The sequence below is a fragment of the Pleurodeles waltl genome, chromosome 10 (genome assembly GCF_031143425.1).
Source record: "Pleurodeles waltl isolate 20211129_DDA chromosome 10, aPleWal1.hap1.20221129, whole genome shotgun sequence".
Taxonomy (NCBI): domain Eukaryota; kingdom Metazoa; phylum Chordata; class Amphibia; order Caudata; family Salamandridae; genus Pleurodeles; species Pleurodeles waltl.
Genome location: NC_090449.1, coordinates 804,107,300 through 804,133,100, shown reverse-complemented (window position 1 = coordinate 804,133,100; position 25,801 = coordinate 804,107,300). Strand labels below are relative to the sequence as shown.

At 41.1% G+C, this 25,801-nt stretch overlaps 1 protein-coding gene across 1 annotated transcript in view; it reads left to right on the top strand.

Moving 5' to 3' along the window:
- The window catches only part of DNAH11 (dynein axonemal heavy chain 11), a 2,866,633-nt gene that overhangs the window by 1,455,820 nt on the left and 1,385,012 nt on the right, over window positions 1-25,801 (top strand). The window contains exons 44-45 of the mRNA XM_069211469.1: window positions 7,427-7,558; window positions 9,262-9,435. Of these exons, the coding sequence (XP_069067570.1) occupies window positions 7,427-7,558; window positions 9,262-9,435 (306 nt within the window). The remainder of the gene's footprint in view (window positions 1-7,426; window positions 7,559-9,261; window positions 9,436-25,801) is intronic.

The window sequence follows — 25,801 nt, the reverse complement described above, 5'->3', positions numbered from 1 at the left end:
AGCTGGAGGGCTCCTGGCATGGCTGAATAAAGAGAGAAGAGGACAAAGCTGGGTTCAGACTATTCTTAACCCCACTGGAGAGGCTTGGGACAATGATACCCTCATTGGTAATACATTTGCTCATTACTATGAAGAGCTCTAATGGGCTCAACCACTCCAAGACTCAGAGGCCATTGCCCAATACTTGGTCACGATTCCTACCCCCAAGCTGGATACAGAGGCTGGTGCTTTCTTGGAAGAGGAGCTAACCCCGACTGAACTACTGGCCCATATATCTAGACTGCATCCAGGGAAGACCCCAGGGCCCAACGGACTCCATGAGAATTCTATAAAAGATATGCCAATATACTTGGACTACACTTACTGAACCTCTTCACAGATGCCCAGGCTGCAGGAGCGCTTCCCCCAAACTTAAGAAGGGCCACCATTGTGGTTCTCCCAAAGGGAGGGAAACCCAGGGAATGATGCAGTTTGTTGCGTCCGATCTCTTTACTTAACATGGAGAGCAAACTACTGTCTATGATTCTGGCCAATCAACTGCTTCAGGTCATTACCCCATGATACACCGTGACCAACCTGCCTTAATCTAAGGTGCACCCACAACTGGATAAACACTGTCCTAGTACACTTGGGCTTTGCAGATTTTTCTCCCCCTGGATAGTGAGAAAGCGTTCAATTCAGTTCACTAGCCTTTCCTCGAACAGACGCTACTGAAATTTGGTGTTGTCTCACAGTTCAGGAAATGGATGACATTACTATATGAGAACCCAGTTGTAATGGTCAGGGTCATTGGGAAAACTCTGGCTGAATTTCCAGTTGTTAGAGGGGTTAGGCAGGGTTGTCCCCTGTCTCCACTCCTGTTCGTCCTCACACTAAAGTCTCTGGCGTGTGCAGTGAAACTACACCCTGGAGTCAGAGGATTCTGCATCTAGGAGACAGTGGAATATGAGGGAAAAAAATTGGTGTACACTGACGATATACTTCTATATGTCACTGACTCAGTGTCCACCATCCCAACACTTTTCTATGTTTTAGAAGAATACGGGGCCCATTCAATCTATACGATCAATTGGGGCAAATCACTGATGTATGTTCCCGGTGGGCTTCTTGACCCACTGCCACTCCCACGTTGGCTTCAGTGGCCAAAGATGGCTTCCAATATTTAGGGATCTTTGTCACCTCAGGGAAAGAGTTGTGCACGAGTCATAATGTGAGAAGTGTCCTAGATTTCCAGACAGACGAATCGCAGTGGAGGAGCTTGTTCCTCACTTTGATGGGGCGGACAGCTCTGTTCTAAATGGTCACACTCCCTAAATTTATAAATGTGCTCCAAAGCCCCTACTACACAGTCCGCCAGACACTATTCACTAAAATCAATGGGGAATTGAACTCTGCTCTGGGACAGGTGACACCCAAGAATCCCCATTAAAATGCTCCAGCATAATCAATACAATGGAGGGCTCTCGCTGCCAGACAATGAAGGATACTACTGAGCGACCCACTTAATATCACTAACTGGATCTATGCCCATTCAACCACCCAATGTTTCGATTGGAGTGTGCCCGGTTAGAACACAGAACCAACTTGCACTACCTTTTTGCGGAGAAGGGTTCCCAGATACTACTGCCAGCAACAAGGGTTACACTAGATGCATGGGGCAGGGCTACGAAGGCGCTGGGATGGGATCACAAGATCACCAGGGAATCGCCACTCTGTAAAGGGACCTGGCTACAAGAATTTGCAAAACTGTGAGGATTTGAACTCTGGGACACTATTGATATCTCTAAGGTGAGCGATACCCTGAAACAGAGGGACATTATGCCCTTCTCTTCCATGCGAAAGGAATTAAACATGCACCCCACCCAATTCCTAAAATATGTTCAGCTGAGGCATGTATGACAGACAGAAGGGTTGACAGCAGTGGAGTTACCAGACTGTGGTCCATTAGAGGGCCCAATACTAATGGGCAAGTTGGGTAGAGGAGCCATCTCCACCATGTACAAAACGATTAATAATAACATGCCCGACATCCTGGGACAGCTATGGGAGAGGTGGCAAAGAGATTTGGGGGTCCTGGGAGACATCGATTGGGAAGCTGCACTGATGCACTAGGGGGAAGTTGCTACTACGTCACGTCTGCGCCTGATTTAGTTCAAAATTCTCCACAGGGCCATTATGACTGCAGTAAGCTGCACAGTAGGGGAAGGACTCCAGCTCTGAACTGCCAGAGGTTTGAGACTGATAATGGAACTTTCATGCATACGATATGGGACTGTTCCCACATATGATCGTATGGACAGCAATCCTTAGGGAACTTTTTGCTATCTTAGAGGTCCCGCTTATGCTTGAGTTTGTCTTGCTGGGGATCCCAAATGACATAGGTATCCCAAATGACATAGGTATCCCATGTTTTAAATTACTATTTTGTTCACTAGCCTGGTGGTAGCCAAGAGGGATGTGGCCAGATACTAAGGAGCATCAGAGGTGCCTACCATACAGGAATTGCAGCAGGGGTGGATTGTTTCATGGTGGCTGAGAAAGTAACTTATTGCAATAGAGGCTGTCCCTGTAAGTTTTACAAGGTAAGGGGGTAGTGGAGAAAGTACTACTAAAATCTATGGAGGGAGTCACTGCCATGGCACCACATCAGATCCTCGGTCAGAAGTAATGAACACAAGACCTATATATTGTGTTTATTGTGCCCTGTGTTCCATCAGAGGTGTGTCTAAATGTCCTGAGGGAGGTGGAGGGGGAGAAGATAAGCATCTCCTTGCAGTGTTGAGTGATGTGTGCAAAGATGATGGGACGCCAACACAATTGAAATAAGCAACAATTTTGCCTATGTTAATGTAAGTATGTACATGAAAAAATATTTATTAAAAAATTGTTGGTACTCCTTAAACTTAAATAGACACATCTTTGGCATTTGCATGCTCTCTGTTCCATAGATACCGGGGGTAAGCAGAGATACTTTCAGAACTGTATTCTGGGTTTATTACGTTGGTGTTGGAACCTCCCCTATTCAAAATGAATAACCCATTCCTGACAGTAAATATATATTTGCTGTTCGTACTTTACAATATATTAATATGTCTGTCTAGTGCCACATCACCTGCTGAGCATTTGTGGTCAAGGGTTTTTCAGTATATTGTTGAAGGTGATTGCCTCCAATTTCTGTCCTGTTGTGCATCTAGGGTCACCTTACCTGGTATGCCTGTAATAACAAATGGATGTATTGCTTTACAAATCCAATGTGACGAAAGTTAGTCTATGGAATGTGCAAGATGGTCAGGTGTTTGTTCTCTGTATCTGGCCTTCAGGAGTTAGTGCCATATGCTACAGACATTCTTGAGGTGGATCTTCATGTACTCTGTTGGTTACAACTTTCCAGCTGTGGTGTATACCTCGCTTATGAATTGTTTTCTACTATGTGCCTTCTGCTGTAGCCAGGATCCTTCTCTGGATTCATCCCCTACCCAATCATGTGCTATTTGTCTCTGTTGGTCTCTAGTGAAAAGCGCATAGGTGTGTTACTGGCATGGTGGCATCATTGTAACTCTTCATGGTCCTGGTTTGTGAAGTTGTTTTCTTAAGTGCCTATGCTCCTTGGGAGTAATACAATATTGCCACTGATGATCCAAAATGTGATTTATTTGTGGTTCTTCTTTCTTTGAATACTACAACTGTCAAAATGTAAGACATGTGTAATTATCAACAACTCAACTGTATCTGCACTCACTGTAGACATGTATTATATTAGTAATTGTAGGAAACTGGGTCACTTGTTGAAGGGCATGAAACCCGTCTCAAGCAGCATGTATGGTTCTTCTCAGGATGAAGTCACACGCAAACCCTAAAGTAACCTGGGCTCAACCCTTGGGTAGCTTGTCACGGAGCAGTCAGGCTTAATTCAGAGGAAATGTGTAAAGTAAATGTGCAACACTTCAAACAGTGACACGATGAAAACACAACACAATCTCACTCCAGTTTACTAAAAAGTTTTCATACATTTAAAAGTTTTAAAACATTAGTAAATAAAACGAGACCAAAACAAAAATCCAATAAGTAGAAAAAGGGATATGCAGTTTTAAAGATACAGTGAAAATAGTACCAAAAAGCACAAAGCACCAACTGGGTATATCTTGTCGCACCAAACTAGAATACGGTCACATTGGGGTGGCTCCATGTGGCGGGGTAGACTCACAGATGGCAGAGTCCATGTGCTCGATCGAGGTTGGTGGAGTCTACTGCTCATAAGGCTCAAGTCAGAAGGCCAGCTATCTAGTCCTTGGAGTTACTGTGGGGCACTGGGTTCAACAGATGCATGTCCAGTCCTTCTCACTGGGGCAAGAAAGCAGCAAACAGCAGGTCAGCACAGCAGGGCTGAATTCCTTCAGAGCAGTAATACATCAGAGTAGCAGCCCTTTCAGCAGCACAACAATTCTTCCTCCTGGCAGAGTTTACCTAGGTCCATAAGTTTACTGAAGAGGTGGTGTCTGACATCCAATATTTATACCAGGTACCCTTACTCTGGAATGTGGTAGAAGCTTCTAGAGGTTCACCTTTGATATTCCCAGGCATCCGGCCTTCCCTTTCCTGGCACAAGACTAACTACAGGGGATATGCAGCCCTTTCTGTGGAGGCAGGACACACCGTATTCAAGTGTCAGTAGGGCTATGCCCGGCTCCGTTCTCCAATCTGCCAGTGATGGCCCATCCAGGCACACCTAAGGTCTCTATTGTGCGTGACTGTCCAGGTGGAATACTCAAAGCCCAACTGTCAGCTACACCCAGTCATGAGATCCATGGACAGGCTACCAGCACTATAAATGGCAAAGGTAGAAAAATGCCAGCTTTCTAAAAGTGGCATTTTCAAAACTGTAATTTAAAATCCAACTTTACCTTTAAAGACTTTCTCATTACAATTCCAAAGACATGAAACATGAACTGTTTAACTGCTCCTATTTGGAAATTACAGTGTATTAAATGTAATAAGGTGACTTCAATGTTATCCCATGGGAGAGCTAGGCCTGCATTAGTAAAACCCAAATTTGAGTTTTTCACTACCAGGACATGTAAAACTTAAAATTACATGTTCTCATTTTTAAATACATTGCACTCTGCTGCTGCAGACTGTTTAAGGCCAACCATAGGGATCACATATATATTAAAAAGGAGGGTTTAGACCTGGAAAATGGTTTATTTTGCCAGATCAAAATGGCAGTTTAAACTGCACTTGCATGCTGCAACAGCAGGCCTGAGACATGCTTAAAGGGCTACTTAAGTACATGGCACAACCAGTGCTGCAGCCCCATTTATACCATTTAATTTAAAGGCCAGGGGTACATTTAGTACCACTTTACTAGGGACTATAAGTAAATGGAATATGCCAATTAGGGATAAACCAGTCTTACCATGTTTTAAGGAGTAAGCACATGCACTTTGAGCACTTTAACCATAGCTAACCAGTGCAAGAGTCCTAAGGCCAGCAAAACAAGATCAACAACAATGGAGGAGGAATACAAAAGGTCGGAGGTAACCACCCTAAGGCTGACAGGCCTAAGACTAAAGATTACCATTGGTATGGAATGGAGGAAGCAGACCCTATGGGGTAAGAGCCATTAATGCAGGAAAATGCTGACTTACTCTTAGAAATATGAAGCTCCTTCCTAGCAAGCAACATCAGACATGCTGTCTGATCCTAACAATGACGGCCCTTGTAAAATATAAAAAACTAGGGAAGTTAAAGGGCTGCATTCTTTATATTAAAAATACAAATAAATGCATTTGTGTTCTTTAGGCTCATATTGTTAATACTATGTGGTGAAACTCTGAGCAGGAGCACTTCGACCAAGATACTTTCTTCTTAGTTGTCCCAGATATACACCCTACTACCGCTGCATAATCAGAATAGATTGGTCCTTTTATGGATAGGTGCAATACCATTACACTAACCTTTCTGCAAATATGCTTCACGAACTCCAAGTGTCTGGATCTCAGTGACTTGCCTCATCCTGGCCATGTAAATTTGAATCACATCACCCCATTCTTAAACTCAACTCTCTGGCTGTTGATTGCTCATAAAGTTAAATGTGCAGCTTTTGTCTGCATTAGTTACAGTTTCTGTAGAACAATATTTGGTAGTTGTAATAAAATGTATTATTGGTTGAGGGGGTGGAAGCACCACTCAGGCAACAACCACAATGCTTGTTAGGGTGAGCCACAGAAGTCACAAAATTAATCTGTGCTTAATCCTGTTGTGGTGTGGCACAAAACAGCCAGGCTTAATTTAGAAGCAATGAGTAAATTGTTTAATCAGTGGTCAAACAGTAGTAAAGCAGGCCACAGACAGATGCAATGTGCCCTATTTATAATACAGGCTCAAGTTTGCAGAATGACTGACTGGGGTTGGGCAAGAAACTGCAGAAAATGGTTCAATAGAAAAGGACAATAAAACCTACTAGTATTTTCAACCTAGAAGAACACAGGAATGGCCAAAAACAAGCAAGAGCAGGAAGGCTCCAAGCACATGCAACAGACTGCACACTGCATTGCAGTACAAGTAAATTAATTGTTTCTAGTTTACACCGGGATCAAGAAGGAGCGGATAGTCCCCTGGTTGCACAGAGACAGGCAAAAACCTGGAGAGCTAGGCTTGCACTGGAATTCAGTACAAACTGTGAACAGAATAGCTTATTTTATTATTTACTAAACTAGGCAACGTAGGACCAGCCAAGCAGTAAGGAACTGCTGTGATTCCATTACGAAAAACAGGTCCTTCATCACAACAAGAGTTTTTCTCCACAAAAATTAAATTCAGAAAGGCAGCTCCCTGGAGGTACCACGTGTCTTTAGTGAGCTAGGTATAAGTGAATAGGTATCCATCTCTTGAATATTCCGTGTTCTGACAAAGGGAGAGTCTACAAGGACTATAATGTCTATTTGAAAACTGGAAATGGATTGTAAATAAAGTTGACTCTCGAATTCAGGACTGAGGTTTGTTGACAAATGCTTGGACACCTGCACCGATTGAGGGGATTTGGAGCTGAAAAACGGACTCCAGCGTGGATCATAAGAGTGTAACCCCTGGCCGAAGGGTGACTTGACTCTAAAGGGCATTTTTATCATTTATCTGACACCTTTTAGCCAGCTTTGATCCAGTATATTTACTAAACAAGCCCTCTTTCAAGGGCATATAACTAAACATTAGATACCAGTTGATGAATTTCACTATGGACTGACTGTATTAGCCAAATTCTATTTCAACTTCTGCCGGGCCTATTTACTCTGTTTTATTTGAATTGTTTTTATATATTTTGTGGTTTGTTCACCGCGTGAGATCCAAAAATGGGACGTGTTTGGTTTCATTTTGGATGTTTTCTTACGAAGAAGTACTTGTTCTCATAGCGCTTTTGTTGCATTTTCAGACTCTTTGTTCTCTTCTGGAGTGTATCTTAGTTCCTGAGAATGTGTCTCCTGATTCTTCAAGAGAGATTTATGAGCTATACTTTGTATTTGCATGTATTTGGGCTTTTGGAGGAGCACTTTTTCGAGATCAGGTACGTTTTTGTATGTTGATATTTTTACATTCACAAATGATTGAACAACCAGATGAAACTTTTAAAAGTATTCATTTTTTAAATCAAAATGTCTTACTTCTGAGGAAATTGTTTTAGTTTTGCTTATTTATACGTCGTAACTATTGTAATATATTACATATGAAGTAAATGATACTGATAGCAACACTGTAAAAATGTCAATTCTTTAGAAACAAATGCTTTGCATTTTTGACAAGAGTGAATACTGCTTTTGTATTTTATTGTTGGTTTGAAAGAACTGTATTTTAACAATTGCACATTTCGATTAGTAGCACATTTTATTTATTTGTTGATTATTAAAACAGTAGGGGGCATATTTAAGAACAATGGTGCTGGACACAGTGCAGTGCCACTTTTCTTGTGCCCCTGAGCACCCCCCTAATGCCATCACGTGTGTGCCGTATTTAAAATACAGTGCACCATGGCGGTAGTTAGGGGACTATAATCAGATTTTTTTACGCTAGTCTGGCGCTTTGCAGGATTAGCGTAAAAAATTCTGACGCTAATCCTGAAGCACCCAGAGGCCCATTGTAACCAATAGAAACCTACTTTTAATGCCTGCTCTGAGCAGGTGTTGAAAGTGCCGAAAAAAATGGCGCAAGGATATCTCTTAGATTTCCTTGCGCCATTTTTCTGGCCCCCTAACAGGGGAATATGCCCCTTTTGCATACATTATGCCTGGTGCAAGCATAATGTAGCACAAAGGATTACAATGTGGCACAATGCATGCATTGCGCCACTTTGTAAATATTGCACGCCGTTTTTGCCTTATAACGCCACATTAGCGTAAAAACAATTACGCTAATTTGGTGTTGGAATGGTGCCAGGGACTCCTAAATACCCCAAACAGGACTACAAATCAGTACATCTACATTGTTGGGGACGAGTTTTTTCTATTTGTCAGTGACTGGTGCAACAAATGACAGAAGATGACATGTAGTATGCATTCTTATAAGAAGGATAGGTGCATTATGGATTAGGGCACACACAAGAAGAGTTGGTCATGCTGAACATCAGTGTTAAGAAAATAAGTCATGACACTGAGATATTAATGTTGGGTGAGGCCACTTACACAATGACAAATCAGATATACATTGAAATGTACTTTTATGACTGGAACATTTATTTCTCATGTGAAAACACTACTTTCTGAAAGTCAGGAGCAGACAATTCTTGTCATAATGGATAGTACATTCATTAAAGGGAGAAATGTTTTGTTCACAACCGAGCTTTACGCAACCAGTGATTTGTGCTCCAAGTGACCAAGGGCATAACCACGTGAGCTAGTTCTTTTGTAAATGAACAGTTGAAGGAGTTTTATTGTTGGTTTCAGTAACCAAAATATATATTCTTCCTAAAAGTTTACATTTATGCCACACGTCCAACTTTAATGATAAAATATATATATTTTTATTTTCTGTCAAAAAATGTCGAAATATATATTTTTTTTGTAAAATTAAGCCAGAGTATTCGACCTTGCTTAAAACAAATGTATTCCCCTTCCCCAGAAATGTACTGTTTTTGTTAAATGTGGCATTCTTTTTTTCAGTTGATAACACTGGATTTATTTTGTTTGAAATGGGATTACAACTTGAGGTCTATGCAAGGGTTCTAGTATTTTGCATTGTAAAGTATCCATCACATATTTTCTTTTTACATTCTAGCTTGCTGATTATCGAGTTGTGTTCAGTCACTGGTGGACAAAAGAGATGAAAGCTGTGAAGTTCCCTACCCAAGGCACTATTTTTGATTATTTTCTTGATCACAAAACCAAGAAATTTGTGCCTTGGACAGATAGTGTGCCTACGTTTGACATGGATTCTGATATGCCCTTGCAGGTAAGCAAAAAATGTGTTTCGGTTTTCATTCATGTTTTGTCAAAAAGTCAAGCAGCACCGGTATTGTTTGCAGTTTTTCTAAAGACACAATTACAGACTAAAGCATGTCATGGTCATGTGGCAGAGGAGGCTAGATAAGCATCTTAAAGGATCTGTTTCTCTGCAAGTCAAAGGGCCTCATTAGGAGTCTGGCATTTGGAAAAGCTGACTGCCAGATTCATGGTGAGGAGACTGCAGCGGAGCTGGGGGTCTCCCTACCAAATCCATTACAAGGTTGCTCTAGGCTGACCGGTGGAAACCAAGGCTACCACCGGTCAGCCCAGTGGAAACTGTATGGCGGCATTGGTCTCAGCTCCACATGGAGTCGAGGCCAATGCTCTCGCCCAGGGGGGCCCCCCAGCACCCCATGCATGGGCACGGTCAGTGGAGGTGACCACCAGTGGCCCCCGGCACTGACTTTCTGACAGCCTTTTTATGGCAGGGTCCCCACCATGAAAAGGCTGACAGAAGGTGGGTTTGTAATCAGCCAGATGGCACTGAGTTCAGCGCTGCCCTGGCTGAGTAAAATTCCAACTGCCATCACCCCATCAGGAACAATGTTCCTATCGGGAGCATCGATCTCCTGGTATGTCCGTCGCCCACCAGGGTTGTAATGTGGTGGTCGGACCACTACAGTTGCAGTGGTCCAACCACCAGCCTCATAATAAGGCCAAAGGGTGCTCTTTAGATCTTGTCTGGAACAATGCATGCACTGCATGCACAAGATATTGGGGGCCGCGGATGACGGAAGCACCGCCAACAGGCTGGCGGTGCTTCCTAGCCCATTCTGACCGCGGCAGTAAAGCCGCGGTCAAAAAACCGGGGCCGGCGGTTTCCCGCCGGTTTACCCCCGGCTGGGCGAATCCACCAGGGCAGCGCTGCCTTGGGGATTCTGACCCCCTTCCCGCCAGCCTGTTTCTGGTGGTTTTCACCGCCAGGAAGAGGCTGGCGGGAACGGGTGTCCTGGGGCCCCGGGGGCCCCTGCACTGCCCATGCCACTGGCATGGGCAGTGCAGGGGAACCCTAACAGGGCCCCAGCATGCTTTTCGAATAGCGCAACAGGTGCAACTGCACCCGTCGCACGCCTGCAACACCGCCGGCTCCATTCGGAGCCGGCTTCAGTGTTGCAGGCCTCTTTCCCGCTGGGCCGGTGGGAAAGTTGAAATGGCACCAGCGGTCTTTTGACCGTAGTGCGGCCAAATGGCGGTTCCCGCCAGGCGGGCGGCAACCGCCGCCCGCCGGGGTCAGAATGACCCCCATTGTATACAAGAGGCTTGGAACTTTTTGTTGTCTTTACTGCGACTCTTATTTCATATTCTCAGCCCCCTAATTGGGCAGCAGGTGCCTGCTTCACTATCTTTTCTTTCCTCTGGGGAATGGGCCAAGTACAGATTACTTCATCTTTATTAGGCCCCTTCCAATGCTGGTGCTGTGATTGAGGTAGGTACTATTTTTCTTTTTAATTCTTCCCATTGTGCTGCTGCTTCTTTTTTATTTTCTTCTTCCTGCTGTGTTGATCTGTGTTGCTTCTTCCCTCCTACTCCTCTTGCCTGTGACTTTTTCCATCCCACCACATACCCCCTTATCCATGGTGCTTCTTACTTCCCACACCCACCCTTCCATTGTTCATGTTGCGTCTTAGAACCCACCCTTCACCCCCGATTCAGTATTGCCACTTCCATCCCACCCTGTTGTCTATGTTCCCTCCTGCCCCCACCCTCCCATTATCTGTGTTGCCCTCACAACCACGTGCCATAAGAAAAAAAAATTGCTATGACACTTTTTGTACCTTCCCAAGTCAAATTGCTTTTTAAAAACTTTAATTGTACCTTTTTCAAAAACATTTAGCTATTATGCACAGCAGCCACACTGTTGTACAAAAGACTTAGCCAATGGCAAAGCCAATAGCTCTCACATAGGCAAGATCTATTGGCTTTGCTAATGCTTGTTTCAGTTAAGCAAGCAGTGTTTTTACCACAAACAATTGGAGCAATTTTTTCCCCTAGTAATTGAGACTAGCGATGGGTTTGCTAAAACGTCTAACATAATTTAACGGTCTCATTTTGGCAAAGCAGGTAAACTCCAGACATCATGCATGAAACATATATTGCTTGTTAAAGGACAATCACACAGAATAATTCTTAACTCCAGTCCAGTTCTCTTCTTATGCATTTAATATATTGGGCATGCTTTGTGTTGAAACACCATTAAAGCCAAACCACAAAAGTTAAGGTTCTTGTATGTTTGGTTGATCTGTGTGCAGAAGGGTCACTTTTGGTTTGCTGTCCTGTGGCTTCCTTTGTTCTTGGATGCATGTTGTGTGTTCAGTATAAAAAGAAAACCCTATTGGCTTTGTCAGTGTGTTTTTACATTTTAAAACTAATTAGTGGTGGAGCTATAAGCCTAAAATCCAGCATTTTGTATGGGTGTTGGATGGTGATACCCCTGGCACAAAATCTGCTCCTCCCACTCACAGAAGAGCAAACAGTTACGCAGACACTGCCCAGAACAGGCCTAGCTGAAATTTCTCACACTAGACTAGAGTAAGGCTAGATGTCACCCCCTCCCACTGGGTATATTTGTTTTGTATCTGGCTGAAGCATACTATGCAGGACAAGATCATGTGGTTTGTTGATGAGCTGCAGTAATTTACTTCATTGACTCAAACAATAAGATCTGATTTCACAAGAAAGTTATCTAAATTGTACAATGGTTTCTGCTTCAGAATGGTCAGGCCTGCCCATAATAAGCAGCTCTGAGAAACAGACAAAGGGGAGGAACAATCTGACACACAATTAAATAGTGTTGAATGCAGACTCAAATGATATCTGTGACCAGCAGATATAAATTTACTGCTCTTTGAATTTCTTCACCAAGCTTTTTTCACTCCTGAAAAACAGATTGATCCAGCTGGCTTTCACTATGAAGTGCACTGTCAAGCAGCCTACAGAGAATTTATTCCTTTGGCTTGGTCCTGCCCTCCCACCATTTGAATTTAGGAAAGAGATCATCAATATTACTTCAAATATGATGGGGAAGATGACACTCATGCCCTTGGTAGCTCTGTTTAGGCTATATTAATCTTCTCCCACGCTGGTCTGTTTCTATGCTGTGACCTATGCCAGGATTGTCATGAATTGCTGCAGGAGTACTAATATTTAAATAGAAGACTTGCTGAGGGACCTACACACATGCAACAATAAGATGTATGACCTATTGCAACCTGTAACTTCAAAGCCTAAAGACAGAAATTATTTGGGGCATATGGACAATAGTGACTCACTTAACAGTGGTGGGAAAGTCACTGGGGGTATGGTTATTGCTTAGAGAGTACAGAGAGCACTGTACACTGAACATGGAAACACCAGAATAGGCACCCTACTCCACAGACACAAATTGCCCTATCTCAATTTGCATGCAGGAGAATTTTGTGAGCCCCTGTCAGCGCTAGGGAAAAGCTACAGAAGGGAACATACTCTTGGACAGAATTGTTTTGAATTGCCTATATAAGTTATACTCCTTGATGTGGTGTAATTTCTTCTGTTTTGAAGAAAACCTAAATCCTGAAGGCAGATGGAGGAGAACTGGACAGCTGATCTGGGAAATAGGAAAATAGTAGTGAAGAAGATAGCCAAACAAACTTCACGTGCTCTTCATCTGGAGGGGAGACACAAAGATGGCAGGCATGCTGAGTTCCTATACCAAGAGGCTCTAGAAAGGAGTCTGCAATTGGAAATGACAGGGTGTCACAGAAATGAGTGCTGATTCAACAAGGAGTAGAACTGGGTAGGGATGGCAAGCTCACCCACCACTAACCCTCCAGAAATGGGGGACAGGAGCGGACAGTGGCAAACTGCAGATTGTGGAGCCTGCATATGTTCAAGAAGAGCAGCCCAGCCCAACACTCCTCAGACATGCAATGAAGGGGCAGAGAGTTGAGAGTAATCACACTGTTGAGCTGAGCTTGCAGATGTAGCCAGAGGTGACAATGGGCTCCAACATAGGAGGTGAGGCTCTGGTAACCTAAAGCAGGAGTCATGCTCACCACCTGTTAGACCCTTCATTCTTGGCCTGGTTTCCCCTGAATATTTGCCTTTTGACCGCCTGATTTCCCAAATTCATTTTTGCTGGATTTAGGATTCTGTGCACGTTACCACTGTAACCAGTGCTAAAGTGCATGTTCTCTGTACTCTTAAACATGGTGACATTGGCTTATCCACAATTGGCATACTTAATTTACTTGTAACTTCCAAGTAATGTGCACTATATGTGCCCATGGCCTGTAAATTAAATGCTACTAGTGGGCCTAGAACACTAATTGTGCCACCGACTACAGTAGCCCTTTAGACATGTCTCAAGCCTGGCACTGAAGAGCCTGTGTGTGTAGGTTTAAACAGCCATTTCAACCTCACAAGTGTACCCACTTGCCAGGCCCAAAACGTCCTTTTTCATTTATATGAGACATCTCTGAGGTAGTCCTTAACTAGCACCAAGGGCAAGGTGTAGTGCATTTTAAACATTTGGCATGTACTTTTAATTTCAGCATGTCCTAGTACTGAAAGCCTATTACATTTGTTTTTCAATGCTGCGAAACCTATCCCTCCCATAGGTTAACATTGGAGTTACTTCGAAGCAGCCTTTAAGAGTAACTTCCAATTGGAAAAATACAGAAATTTGGAGTTTAGTGTCTTTAAACTCACAATTTAAAATCACTACTTATGATGAAGTCAGATTTTAAATTGTAATTCTGAAAATGCCACTTTTAGAAAGTTGGCATTTTCCAACTTTAAACATTCTGTGCCTCTGCCTTTCACTGAATACATATCTGGAGTGGGTGACAGCTTGGCTTTGTGCATTCCCCCTGGACAGTCACAAACAAAGGGAGCTAGGGGTATGACATTCACATCCTGAAGGCCCATCACCAGGCTGATGAGCCTTCCTGAGCTAAATGGGAGGGAGGAAATGACACACCTGAATAGGGCTGTGCCTGTCCTTAACACAAAGAGCTGCATAACCCCCTGTAAAGTATTTGGAGCCAGGGAAGGAAGGGCAAGGACCTTGTGTACTTCAAAGGCCTCTCTTTGAAGTCTTTCCCACTTCAGAGGTTCAACTATGTATTGTCAATGGACCCCAAACCCCACTAAATCAGTATGTTTCTGGATCTGAGGACATTCATTCAGGAAGAAGGACTACTGTGCTGCCAGGAAGGACTGACACTCTGCTGAACTGCTTTGCTGCATTGGTCTGTTGCCAGCTACCTCTTGTCTGGGAGTAAGAAGAACTGGACTTAACTCTCTACATCTTAACAAGAAACAAGTGACTACAAGGGATTGCTGGTGTGCCTCCTGTTTTGAAGTCTCAGGGCCATCAAAGACTTCCTCTAACTCTGCTTCAGGTGCTGGACTCTGCCAGCTGTGAGTCCTTTCCTGCTAAGATGTGCCAATCCAGACCTGGGCCCAGAAAGGTGGCTCTGTAGCTGTTTTTCTTCTAAAAAAAACCCCCACTGATTTGACAGTGTTGCGCCAGTCGGAACCACTGCATCCTTCCTTGATGCTGACGCATCACCACTGTCAATGAGGTTGAGGACTTTGCATCACTGAGTGCGTCGGTCAAGATCGGTATGTCACCACCATCTCTGGTGCAGTGCTTTCACTGCACGGCTCAACAACGATGCATCAACTCCATTTCAGAGGGTTTAATGTAAACTCCAAAGACACCACTTTGATGACTTTGCTGCTCGACGACAAGGCATCCCCCAAACTGCATAGATCAGAACCAACACATCGCCTTCACTTCCTCAATGTCAACACAGCCTTCCATCCAAGGAACTTTTCAGTGGGCCTTGTGTGGGTCCTGTAGCCGGCCTTCCCTCCTTTGCCTCTGCATCCTCCCTCAACACCGATGCATCGCAGCTACTGCTAAAGTTGAGGAATACGCATCACTGACTGCCTGGCTCAGGATCAATGCATCACCACTAGCTCAGGTGCATCACATTTGCTGCATCAAATCCATTGCAGAGGGTTTGACACCGCACTTCAAGGACACCAATTTGACAACTGCACAACTCGACAACAACTCATCCCCCGGACTGTGTGGACCTGAACTGATGCATCACCTTTGCACCGTCTCCTCAACGTCGACACAGCCCTCCATCCAAAGTACTTTTCAGCTGGCCCTGCCTGTGTCCTGTAGCTGACCTGCCTCCATCGTGGTCAGCCTGAATTTTGAATTTATCACGGTCTAATGTGACCTCAAGTAACCTTTTTGCGCTATTCATTTCTAAGCACTGTATTCCCGATTATTCTTTAAAAAATCATATCTCAAGTTCTACCTATTCAGTTACTGTTGGTTCAGTCTTGTTTTACGTTGATAAATATGCTCTAGTTTTGTAAACTTTCATGGAGTCATTTGTGGTGTTTTTCACTGTGTTACTGTAATATATGTTTTGCACAAATAGTATACACATTGTCTCTTAAGTTAAGCCTGACTCCTCTGTACCAAGCTACCAGCGGATGAGCATAGGTTAATTTAGGGTGTGTATCTGAGTTACCCTGGCTAGGATTGTGGTCCCTACTTGGATCGGATGCATACCTCTGTCAGCTAGAGACCCAATTTCTAACACCACTCAACACTAATAAAGGTGATCTTTCAACCCACTCGCCCCTTCACCCTTCATGCATAAAAGTGACAGAATAAAAAGCGGCATCAACAGGGTGAATGGTATCGGGGGGTAGGTAGAATAGATCAATGTACATTTTTGAAGTCCTGTAAAAGCAGGACAGTATGAGCCAAGAAGACTGTGAGTATTGAACCTAATGCACAATGTTTCATTGAGGAGAGCCATTTGGCTGTGATGCAGAGGCGAGGTAAAGATGTGCATGGAGCATGAGCAGCAGTAATCATTTGTGTGCCTTGCACATAGTGGATAAGTGAACCTTTAACTCCCACACAAACTCCCTCCTTTACCCAGTGGACGTGTACTGATGTGCCACTAACTTTAGGTGTCCCCTCTATGGGGTGAATTTTGGTTGAAGAGACTAGATCCACTGTGATCTAAACAGAAGTGATAATTTTGACTCCAGCAGCACAGTGCTGTGAACTGTGGATGTCCTAGTGACATTGAGTACAAGAACAATAGATGTTAAGTTTAAATACCAAACTGACATTTGATAAATGTTATAGTACCATCTCTAGATATTTTAACTGTCGTAGATTAACAGTAGTTAAACCTAGGCAAGATCAGAGCCAGGACCAGGAAGATAAATTGGGTTCAGAAACAACTAATTCCCACATGACTTGAGAATAAAATAATTGTTGTAATAATAGATTTAGGCATGCTGCTGAAAACTAAAGCAAGATCTCAGACAGAAGTAAAGAAAATAAGAAACAGCAAGAAGTACTCAACTACAGCAGGTATTGAAGCCCACTGAGCAAGTGGTATTAGAATATTGATTTGAGGATCATAAAGAGAAATTAAGATATAACAATACATGTGTGATGGGCCTTCCCAAAAGTATTGAAAATGCCACAATAGTTGAACTTTTGGAGAAATGCCTTTCTGGGGTCACTGACATAATATTGATACATAAAATATTGAAACACAAAAATATCAGAAATATAGACTCTATATACTTAATAATTATAAAAACCTCAAATATCGAGAACACAAATACTGTTGTGAAAAACATTGATGTTTACATATATACAAAACACAAAGTATCGGAAACAAAGGTTTTACCTTGTTACCTTTTAAATAAAAATATAATATGTCAAAAATATCGATTCAACAATATAAAAACACTTTTCATATATAACAATTACTTCAAATAAAACAAAAACTTGTTATATAGATATTTAAATTAAATACAAATATATTACACCACTAAAATATTTACCTTTAAACTAAACAATGATATATCTCAGTATATATAATAAGCAATTCAAACACCAACCTAAATAGTAATAAATGCGAGTGTATATACATATATATGTATATATATATATATATATATATATATGTGTGTGTGTTGAATCCATGTCAGCCGTTGAAGTTGTTTCACCCCTGGACCACATCACCCCTAATAAAGCCCCTGGGTTGGATAAAGTGGCTGGAGATTTGTTTAAAATGGTTAAAGACATATGGTGCCCTTATTTTGTAATACATTTTAATGCTTTACTAGCAGGTGCTCCTATTCCACCCACGTGGGTGAGGGCTGAAATAATTCCAATTTATGAGAAGGGTTGTAGGTCCTTGCCAGCTAATAATCAACAAATGATTTTTATAGATTCTACATAAAAGCTGTTTAGCCAAATTATTTTAAATAGGCTACATGATTGGATGTTGGATACAGATGTTCTTACCCCGCAGCAAGCAGGTTTTTGTGATGGTATTGGAACCATAGACCAGGTCTTCTGATTGCAAATGTTATATTAGAAGTATGCAACATTGAAGGGTGGTGGGCTTTATGTCTTCTTTGTCGACCTCCAAGCTGCCTTTGACCTTGTGCCCAGAAGATCCTTATGGAAGGTCCTGGCGGAGATGAGGGTCACTGCATATCTACTGCAGGTGATAGTTCACTCGAACACTTTTGCACAGGTCAGATGTGGCCCACAGGGTGAGTTAACCAAGCCTATTCTGGTAAATCGGAGCATAAGGCAGGGATGTGTGTTGGCCCCTACTCTTTTTCTTCTATATATCAACAATTTAGTTTCCTTTTTGGTGAACAGTGGGGGTGACATCCCGTCTCCGCAGGGTTTATGATCCCTGTAGTTTTGTGTCAGAAAACACCCTTTCTTCTATACAGATCACCTATGTGCCTTCAGAAACTTTTGAATGGATTTGGGTTTTTTTTGTAGACTGCGGGGCCTCGAGATCAATCTCAGCATAACCAAGTATATGGTTTTTAACCCTTGTCCCTCCACTCGCCGACTCCAACCCTTAATGGGGAAAGGCTTGAATGGGTACGATTGTTTGATTACCCGGGGATTACATTGACAGAGTAATTTGATTGGTCACCCTAGGTCCACAAATGCAAACTTAAGTTTGAACAGTACTGTGGGGGCATTTCAAGAGTCCAAAGATCCTCTGTGTTTCGACCTATCTCCCCTGCTCTTGAGATGTACAAATGTCAGGCATCGGGTGCCTCCTTGTATTTGTATGGCAGTGAAATATGGGGGCACTTAGGTGTTAACTCCCTTGTTTTATTTGAGACTCAATTTGTAAGGATTCTCAATAATCTGCCGGCTAGTGCTTTCTGCTTCCACTGCGGCTTGGACTATGCCTTGTGGAAAATAGTGATGTGGCAAGGCTTAAAATGCTGTTGTTCTGGTGGAGACTGTGGACTGTTCCTGAATTAATCTTATTTTGCATGGCTTTTATTGAGGTGATGGGGGCTGCTGTGGCTAATGAGATTCCCTGGATTAGGGCTGTAAAATGATGTTTAAGCCCGAAAGGGCTTGGCAGCCTTTTTCTTAGCCCTGATGAACCTACTCCTATCTCCAAATCGTCTCTAAAAAGAGCATATTGGTATTTTGTAGATCAGCAGGATTTGGGTTTCTCCAGTGTGAGAACTATAACATCTTCTTTTTTGGAGTTTATAATAGAGTACTCCCTGGAATGAGCCACCTTTCACCAGAATTTGTACATTAGGTTTCGTCTTGGGATTTTACCCCTCAGCTCCTTTACTACTTTATGGGGGTGTTATACTCTGGTTCCATCATCTGCTTGTCCTTTCTGCCCAGATGAGGTGGAGGTGGCTGGGCATGTTTTATTGTTTTGTCCAGTATACCATAAGTGCAGAAAGAAGTGGATACTCCCATTGTGCCGCAATCTGGGGCTTAGGCATTACAAAGAATTTTTAGGCGTGATTTTGCACTTTCTAGGTTTTTATCGTAGAGGCTTAGGGTGAAAAATATGCCAACTGGTTAAATTTGAACCTTTTTAATGTTTTTATTTCTTCTAATTGTTTTAATTGGACAAATGTGTTTTTGTGAGATGTAATATCTGTAACCAAAAATAATTGCTAAATTGGCTTTTGCCATAGAATGACTCAACTGATTAAAAAAAACAAAATATACTAAACCAACCAATGAAATGAAGCTATAAACAACTTTAAACAAAAAACAAACAAACCATTAAATTAACAATATAAAAGGCACGCTAATTTAAATAACTAAATAGTTCAAAAACAACAATCAATGCAAGGCGAGGCAACTAATTGTTATTAAACTTAAAATGTAGAATAGGAAATAAATATTAATACGCTATCCAAATAATCTTTTTAGACTACCTAAAAACAAATCTACCACTTGAAAACCGATAAACTGTAAGAAAATAACTATCAAAAACTAGCAATAAAGTATGTGTAGATAAATAAATTGTAAACTCGCCAAAATAGTGAGCAAACATAAACCTAACAAACTAAACCGCTACAAACTACCAACAGTACCATTTAAAATGAAACATTCTTTTCATTCAACAGAAAAGAAAGCACTTGCTTCACAATATAACCCCAACAGAAAAGCTGCAAAACCATGCAAAACATCTTAACATAACATACATGTAAATATACAAAATAGAAGTAGTTGCGTTTTTGAACATGTTAATAACAAACGTGCAAAGGTTAAAATACTATATATTTATACTACTATATTACTTACAGATACAATGACAGAGGCCACCAAATTTATCATGTCACAGAAAGGAAAGCAGTTGCTAAATCATATACACTTGCTGCCAAGAAAGTACATCATAAAAAAAAATGAACTGGAAATATTTTTCTCATGCATGCTATGTTAGAGCAGCTACAATATATGATGTTGTAATGGGTAAGAGAGAGAGCACAACCATCTTCCTCATGTGACAGAAATAGAAGTAAGAGAAATAATGCAGAATACAAGAGAGGCAGTCTCTAACTCCCAGGAACCCACAAGCAAAATACTCAGATATACCCCCCAGGACACACATAAGGACAATGGCCACTGATCCCCACTTTAAAACATTAAATTGCACAAACAAAAAGCCACCAGCCATACTCTATCTGCCCCTAGAAGAGACTAAGGGCCTGATCAAGAGTTTGGAGGTCCGTGGACCGCCATGGTGGCAGCGGTGAACCGACCGCTGCCGTGTTGGCGGTCCGGCCGCTGTATTATGATGTTGGCAGTTTGTTGAACTTGAGACCGCTGAGTCCCACTGACACTGCCAGCCATTTGCGACTGCCTTGACAGCAGCTGGGGAAAAGCAGCCATCACAGGGCAGTATAGGCAAGGGTACCGACATGCACATTATGATGTGTTGTTCTGTCAAGCCAATTGTGGCAAGAGAGACCGCCTGCTACGAGATGACCGAATCGAAGAGAACCACCATTTCCTCCTTTTCTCTTCAGTCTCCAACGTGGGCCACTTTGTGCAGGGTCCACCCTTCAGTGCAGCATCTACACCCCTGAAAAAAATAGAAATTACAGGTAAGTACAATTAAGTTTTGTCTACCATTGACTGGATCGGACATATATAAAACAAACACCAATGTAAACCGAAATAGTAAAAAGCAAACTCAATCCATCACATAAAATAATTACAACACATAATCGGAACGATTTCTCATAACAATCACATAAATTTTACATAATATCACATTTCCCACCCAAAATAAATTGAAAGAAATAGAACGTAGGGCCTGGTTATGAGTTTGGCGGTCTGAGGACCGCCAAACCTGTGGTGGCGGTCAGACTGCTGCACTCTTAGTGGTTCAACCCCAAGATTACAATCCTGGTGGTTGGACCACCAGGAGACCACCTCAGGATCATGGATCCGGACTGGTTGTCAGCAGGTGGAGTTGTGGGCAGCCACCGCAGTGCCAAGTTCGAGATCACAACTCCCCTGACCACCAGCCATGAAAAGGTTGGCAGAGAGGCAGAGCTAGGGGCCCCTGCACTTCCTAGCGGTCAGCCGGGTGGAAACATTTTAATACGGTGAGGGTGAGACCGCCAGTTAGACGGCAGCCCCAGTTCTGCTGAGATCGAAATCAGGCCCTTACTGTTCTGTGGCTGCAGATCTTTCTCTGTCTCCACATTATAAAAAATAGTAATCCACCAAAAAATAAAGTAAATAAATCAAAAAATTCCGCCCACCAAAAACATGCAAAAATGTAACAAATCCAATTGAAATCCCTCAAAGCAAACCAATGTATCTAGGTTCCAGAAAAAATGAACGGTTTTAAATAAAAGAGAGATCCAGGAAAGCTGAAGAAAGGAAATCAAAGTAAAAAACTACTGGTTTTTCTTAAACCAAAACTGATTTCCCCTAAAAATAAAACGTAAATGCCAAATGCCCTTAGAGCCCATTCATAAACAAAAACATGTTAAATACATTTTAAAATACCCACACGCAAAACAAATTACATTCCCAAAAATACATACACATGAAAATTAATCATCAAAATATAACTAACATCACACAGTTTAACATAGCATAGTGATACTTTCTAAAACAGTGTACACATAACGGCAAACTAGTAAAAAACACTAACAGCAATATATACAAAAACACCACAAACACTATACCTCACTTTGAAACCTCCATCCTAATTCCTCCCTACCCCCAAAACCCTTGAAAAATCATTAAAAACAAGACCTATCTGTTCCGATGAACAGCAGCATCTTACTGTGACCTTACGCCAGGAAAATAGACTAATACTAACACAAATAGATTACAAAATAAAACGTAGCAGTAAACTAAACAAGCCTGCTAAATTAAACTATAAAAAACACTATCTCCCCATAGAAATGAATTGGAACTATTGTAAAAATGTGGAATAAATGCTTAAAAGCTGTAAATAATCATTAAACATGTAAAACAAAAATTGAAAAGTATAAATTAATTAGTATAAGATATATGCAATCATCTAATATATACTGATAAATCATATGTTACACTAATGATGAAAATATGTACATAAAAAGGTCAAGACATTTTCAAAATTAGCATTGAAAAACAAAACTTGAAAATGTACAGCATACAAAATGTATATACATATGAGTTACCTGTCTTTAATATGAAAATAACAAATAATTAATTTACTTTACAGTGTAAATACTTTTGTTTTTACTTGAAGTATATATAATGCAAAATATAACATTGTAGAATAAATAAAAATTGGAAACAGAAAAATAGGAACATGTGTGACCTCTTTATTATACAAAATTTGAGGAAGGTGTTAGACACTAAAAGGGTGACATTTACTATTTCCCCTTAATCTAAACCAATTTGTTGAAGGTGTTGGACACTAAAGGGGTGACATTTACTATACCAACTCCAATCTAAACCAATTTGTGGAAGGTGTTGCACACTAAAGCAGTGAAATGCACTATTCCTACTCCAATCTAAACCAATTTGTGGAATGTGTTGGACACTAAAGGAGTGGAATTTGCTAGTTCCACTCCAATCTAAACCAATTGTGAAAAGTGTTAGACACTAAAGCGGTGACATATGCTATTCCTACTCCAATCTAAACCAATTTGTGTAAGGTTTTGGACACTAAAGGGGTGACATTTACAATACCCAATCCAATCTAAAGCAATTTGTGGGAAAGTTATACATTCAAATTTTGTGCCATTTAATATTCCCACTCCAATCTAAACCAATTTGAGGGAGGTGTTGAGCACTAAAGCGGTGGCATACACTATTCCCACGCCAATCTAAACCAATCTGGGGAAGGTGTTGGACACTAAAGGGGTGAAATTTACTATTCCCACTCCAATATAAATAAATTTGTATGAAGGTGTTAGAGAAGGTGTTATACACTAAAGGGTGACTTTTACTAGTTCCACTCCAATCTAAAGGAGTTTCAGGGAAGGTGTGAGACTAAAGAGTTGAAGAGTTGACATTCACAATAACCACTTCAAAATAAAACATTTTACATAATATATTTCAAAATAAAAATACTAGATACACAATCAGTACTCCATACCCTCACATAATGTTTTTTTTTAATAAAATCAACCAAAATGTTAAATATTAGGAAATAATTTGAAGCTTTAATTTTTTTATGGAATGTTTTTATTTTTATTTCTGTTTTTGTTTTAAAGTATGTGTTTGAATTGCTTATTATGGTGATATTGTATGGTAAATTTTGTGACTGTAATAAGGTTTTATGATGTTGAACCAAATTGTTATCTAAAGACTCTGAACTACAAACCTTTATGTACATATTTATAATTTAAATGATAAAATTATTATTTTATATAATATTAGAAATAATATATTGAAAATAGTTGCTACCATTCACAAACTTTAAACAAAATAAAAATAGTAATTATGCAAAATTAATCAAAAATGTAATAAAACAATCACTTGTTGATTTTAAAATTAGAATATTTCTAAATATTGTACTTAGTTACAAATTGCTATATGTTTTAACAGGTTATAATATTCAATATTTTCTTTAAAAAATGTAATACCATTAAAATCAAATTATAATATATTGAAATATTGCTATATAATAAAATATATTTAAAAAAGCTAAATCATTAGTTTTCATATATTTAAATTTATCACCTTACAATTTACATTTAAAACATATTCTTTATAAAAATCTCCCGACAAACACATACACACTAAATACATTATATATAATGATGTTTTCTACATCGATATTTTTACAACAATATAAAAAACTGAACAAAAAATGAAATGTTTACCTTCAATATCCTTGTCTATTATATTTTTGAAATCCTGGTATTCTTGCCACAATATTTTTGTATTCCAATGTTTTTTTCTGATATTTTGTCCAAACACTGCTTGTGTCCTGACCAAAGCACCTCAAGTATTGTCAAGTTTCTATGTAATTTAAAGAGCAAATGGAGCCCAATTTGACTGCTACTCTCATGGCCCCCCAAAACCAGCTAAGTTTTGAGTATGTAACTTCACATGCAGAAACATAATTCTTCAAAGGGCCAGTAAAGGACACTACTACCTGATTGAAAACAACAAGGCAATGATATTCTCAGCATACACTGTATTGGTGGAAGAACAACAAACCTCCTTTGATGCAGTTAAGGGTAAACTGTGATACAATAGGATGCGCTATATGCTGATGTTCCAAGCAAAATTGAAGGTATTCTTGAACAACCTGTCATACTTTTCCACCAATCATAAGTATGAATGGGACTAGGTAAAAGAACAAGAGAGTAATGCTAAACTTAAATGAAGAGAATGTAGGAAACCTAAACCCCACCAATTAAATCAATCATTAAAGGAATGGGTCCGGAAAAACAAGCATGCTGATTAGGAACAGTGAAGGCAAAAATGGGCTGGAGATCATCAAGGGGAAATACTGACTTCAAAGAAGTTTCTACATCAGGGAAATACCATAACCTGACTAAAATAGCATCCAGGTTATCATTTATTTAATTAGATATTGACTGGCTGTTCCCTTCAGTCCCTTCGATCACACATTTATATGTAAGCTAGATGATATCTTAGAGGCAAGAAAAAGTTTTATATGTGATTTTTGGATAGGAGACTGTTGTGCCTCATTGCGGCTCTGGCGATCACTAGACTGCCAGACTCATGGATGGCTGTTGGACCACTGCCAATGTGGTGGTCCGAGCACCACATTACAACCCTGGCAGTCAAGCCACCAGGGAACCGCCGGCTGTGGAGGTAGATGGCGGTCCTCATCCACCAGGGCAGCGCTGCAAGCAGCTCTACCCTGGGGCTTATGACCTTGTTCTCCCAGCCAGCCGTTTCATGGTGGTAGCACCGCCATGAAAAGTCTTGTTGATAATAGGTGCAGAAAGCCCCATGCCCCCCTGGCCAGCTCCATTGCAATGTTCACTGTCTGCTTTGCAGACAGTGAACATTGCGAGGGTGCTGTTTCACCCTACAGGCTACACCATTGCCGCTGGCTCGATTATGAACCAGAAACAATGCTGTAACCTGTTTGCGACTAAGCCAGTGGGCAGAAACTCAGGTAATCCCACAATGCCAAAATTCCAATCAGTAGCACTGGAGATAGTTAATTTTACAAATGTAAGTGAAATTAGTGCCTAGAAGTACAAAGCTCCAACAGTGGTTATCTTGTTGCACCAGACCAGGACAGAGCCACCAGTTCAGTTTGTGCAATGGAGTGTGGGCCGGATACAGCGACTAAGTTAGGCCCACTGAACAAAGTACCTCAAATTCTGGTGGAACATTGCAAGATCCCACTTTGAGGATACTTTGCACTGTGGTGGTTTCAACAGGCTGTAGGGCTGCGATATGATGTCTTGCATTTTCACTGAGGAGGCCGCCAACGGGGTGCTTGCACTGAACAGTCCAGTTTAAATGA